This window comes from Nicotiana tomentosiformis, chromosome 8, assembly GCF_000390325.3.
Source record: "Nicotiana tomentosiformis chromosome 8, ASM39032v3, whole genome shotgun sequence".
NCBI lineage: Eukaryota > Viridiplantae > Streptophyta > Magnoliopsida > Solanales > Solanaceae > Nicotiana > Nicotiana tomentosiformis.
The window spans coordinates 30,085,837-30,089,626 of NC_090819.1; the positions used below are offsets into that span (position 1 = coordinate 30,085,837).

The 3,790-nt window shown below is 39.4% G+C and overlaps 1 protein-coding gene across 1 annotated transcript; it reads left to right on the forward strand.

The window, feature by feature from the left end:
• The first annotated feature begins 390 nt into the window (after nucleotides 1–390).
• On the forward strand, nucleotides 391–945 carry LOC138897256 (uncharacterized). The gene has a single exon (XM_070183218.1). It carries the CDS (start codon nucleotides 391–393, stop codon nucleotides 943–945), a length of 555 nt encoding a protein of 184 aa, XP_070039319.1.
• Nucleotides 946–3,790: the final 2,845 nt, after the last annotated feature.

The following is a 3,790-nucleotide window of genomic DNA, read 5'->3' on the forward strand; positions in this document are numbered from 1 at the left end:
CGGAGACTGGGACTACATTCTTTTAGATTTGGGCGATAGCGCACATGATTGAGCGCATTCTGGGTCATGGCAGAGAGGCCATGGCAATGAGAGGCAGGAAGTCCCGGCATTCTGACAGGTTTTTTTGGTACCTTGTCTGAGGGTGGGGATCATTCTAGGAGAGGCCATTCTAGAAAGCTAGTTCCTTCAGCTTATTAGCCCACTCGTGACGCTCCTATTCAGTCTTCATTTAGTGCATTACCAAAGAGGAGTTCCCACAATACTCCTACAGTCCAGGGTTCTTTCAGTGGGTACTCACGTTACAGGAGATAGCCCCAAATTTAATAGCCATTCTCATCTGGAGGTTGTTTCGAGTGTGGATAAGTAGGGCATACCAATAGAGATTGCCCTATGCATGATAGAGGCATAGCACAACAAGTTTCTCATGATGTGACTTCAGCACCAGTTGTTACACCACCATGCCCACCATCTACAGGGGAAGCTCAGGCAGTCAGAGGATTTCCCAGAGGTGCAGGTCAGTTAGGCGGAGGTCAGACCCATTGTTATGCATTTCTAGGTAGACCTGAGGCAGAGGCTTTTGATATAGTTATTGAAGGCATTGTTACAGTCTATCATAGATATGCTTTGGTATTATTTGATCATGGTTCTACATATTCCTATGTGTCATCGTACTTCATATCGCATTTGGACTTCCCTTGTAGTTCTCTTAATATCCCTGTTTATGTATATACAACTGTTGGTGTCTCTATTATGGTGGATCGTATGTATCGGTCTTGTGTGGTTACCATTGACGATGATGAGATTAGTGTTGATCATCTGTTGCTTAATATGGTGGACTTTGATGTGATTTTGGCTATAGATTGGTTTTCTCCCTATCATGCTATTCTTGATTGTCACGCTAAGATCGTGATGTTGGCTATGCCAGGGTTTCCAAAGTTGGAGTAGAGAGTTGTTTTAGTCATACTTCTAGTAGAGTGATTACACTTCTAAAGGTTCAGCGGATGGTTAAGAAGGGGTGTTTAGCATATCTGGCTTTTATTAGAGATGTTAGTGCCGATACCTCTACTATCAAGTCAGTTCCAATGGTAAGGGATTTTTTGGATGTATTTCCTATAGTCCTACCAAGCATGCCACCTGATATGGATATAAATTTTGGTATTGACTTGGTGCTCGACACTCAGCCCATATCTATTCCATCGTATTGCATGGCTCTAGCTGAGTTGAAGTAATTGAAGGAGAGGTTGAAAGAGTTGTTGGATAAGGGGTTCATTAGGCGTATGTATCAACTTGGGGTGCATTAGTGTTGTTTGTGAAGAAGAAGGATGGTTCTATGAGGATGTGTATTGACTATAGGCAATTGAATAAGGTAACCATCAAGAACAAGTATCCATTGTCTCACATTAATTTATTTTATTAGATTCAAGGGTACCAAGGTGTTCTTGAAGATTGAATTGAGATCGGGTTATCACCGGTTGAAGATTAGGACTTCAAACATACCTAAGACGACTTTCAGGACTCGTTATAGGCATTATAAGTTTTTGTTGATGTATTTTTGTTTGATCATTACCCTAGAATCTTTCATGCATTTGATGAATAATGTGTTCCTACATTATTTGGATTCTTTTTTGATTGTGTTCATTGATGATATATTGGTGTATTCCCATAGTGCCAAGGAGCATGAGCAATATTCGAGGATTGTGATCCAGATTTTGAGAGAGAAGAAATTATTTGTCAAGTTTTCCAAGTGTGAATTTTTGTTGGACTCAGTGGTGTTCTTGGGCCATGTGGTGTCTAGTGAGGGGATCAAGGTAAATCCGAAGAAGATTGATGCAATTCAGAGTTGGCACAGAGTTTCTAACGCAATAGAGATTAGGACTTTCTTGGATTTGGCTGGGTATTATCATCATTTCGTAGAGGGGTTTTCATCGATTTCAACCCTATTAACTAAGTTAACTCAAAAGGGCGCTCCTTTCATGTCACGATCCAAAATCCAACTAGTCATTATGATACCTTACCCAATCCGCTAGGTAAGCCAATTTGCAATAATCCGACTCAAATGATATTTACAGAGAAAATAAATGATTAAATAGCCGAACTTTTTTACAAAAATCCCAAGGATTGGTAGTATAAATCATGAGCTTCTAAGATTTATAGTTTACAAAGCTGGTATGAAATAAATACATTATTTGTTTGAAATGTACATAAATAGATTTTTATAAATCTAAAGCTACCATGAACAAGAGGCAGCTACAATCGGAACGCATGTACATCTTCAATGCCAGCTCTCGCCATACACAGCAACATCAGAACCAAAATCTGCACACAAGGTGCAGAAGTGTAGTATGAGTACAACCGACTCCATGTACTCAATAATGAACAAATCTAACCTTAGGTTGAAAGAAGTGATGAGCTTGGACAACGGTCAGAGTCCAACACCAATAGCCAAGAACAACTCATAACAATATAATGAAAACAGTACAAGTAATACTCAAAGATTTGATGCTTAGCTCATTCATAGTTATGGAAAATAGGCATACTTTTTAGGTATAACTGTAAAACCCAAATCTTTTGCCGAAGTCACCAAAATGTGAGTTTGTCAGAAAAACTGTGATATTTCCCAAACACTTTCAACAATAGATAAGATGCTCCATTATCAGATAGCATCAGGAAAGTACATATCCATGCCTACATGTCAATGTATATGAGAAGTCATAAATGTCACAATACAATATAGCATGAGGAAATGCATTGTGATGATCTAATAGGTCATTTATAGTTTTATCCTTCATTTCTGTATTCCGAGAGCTCGAATAGCTCCATTTAGCCTTCCTCGATTTGCGTGCACATTCCATGTATTTTTCCGAAATATTTTTATGTGAAAAATTGATAAAAATGTGAAATTTGCCTTAAAACTCATTTGAGGTAACTACGGTCAATGTTTTATGTAAGCATGCCCAGATTTGTGTTTTGACGGTCCCGATGGGTCCGTATAATGATTTGGGACTTGGGCGTATGCCCGGAATCAAATTCAGAAGTCCCTAAGTTGATTTAACGTAATTTGTTGAAAACTAGTCATTTAAAGGTTTAAAGAATTTTTAAGTTTGACCGCAGGTTGACTTTGTTGCTACCGGATTCAGATTTCTGTTTCGGAACTTGGTATAGGTTCATTTCATTATTTATGATTTGTCTGCAAAAATTTAATGCAAAATAGAGTTGATTTGACGTGATTTGGACGTTCGGTTGTAAAATTTCATTTTCTTGAGTTTCTTTGACAATTTCATTTATTTTGGTATCTGATTCGTGGTTCTAGGTGTTATTTTGATGTTTGATCGTGCGAGCAAGTTCATATGATATTATTACACTTGTGTGCATGCTTGGTTTGGAGGTCGAGGGGCTCAGGTGAGTTTCGAATAGGCTACGGACCATTTAAACTTAGAAAGAATTGCAGGTTTTGGGCTAGTGTTGTATCTGGTGTTGTGTGCTTTGCGATCGCGAAGCCTCTCTCGCAATTGCGAAGTGGAAATGGGACTGGGTAGGAGTTACTCTTCACGAACGTGAAGTGGAGGGGGGCTTTCCCTTTGCGAACACGAAGCATTTTGGTATTTTTGGGAGATCTTGACTAGTGTGCTACGCGAACGCGATCATTAGTCCATGAATGCGATGGACACGAGGGAAGAGCCATCGTGAACGTGAAGGCCATTTGGGCCACAGTGCTTCCTTATCGCATTAGGTCCTTCGCGAACGCGATGAAGACCTTATGCCAGTGATTTAAAATGTCCCAAATACGAGA

Coding starts and splice junctions, on each gene's coding strand:
- LOC138897256 (XM_070183218.1), top strand. CDS start 391: ATGCATGATAGAGGCATAGCACAACAAGTTTCTCATGATGTGACTTCA.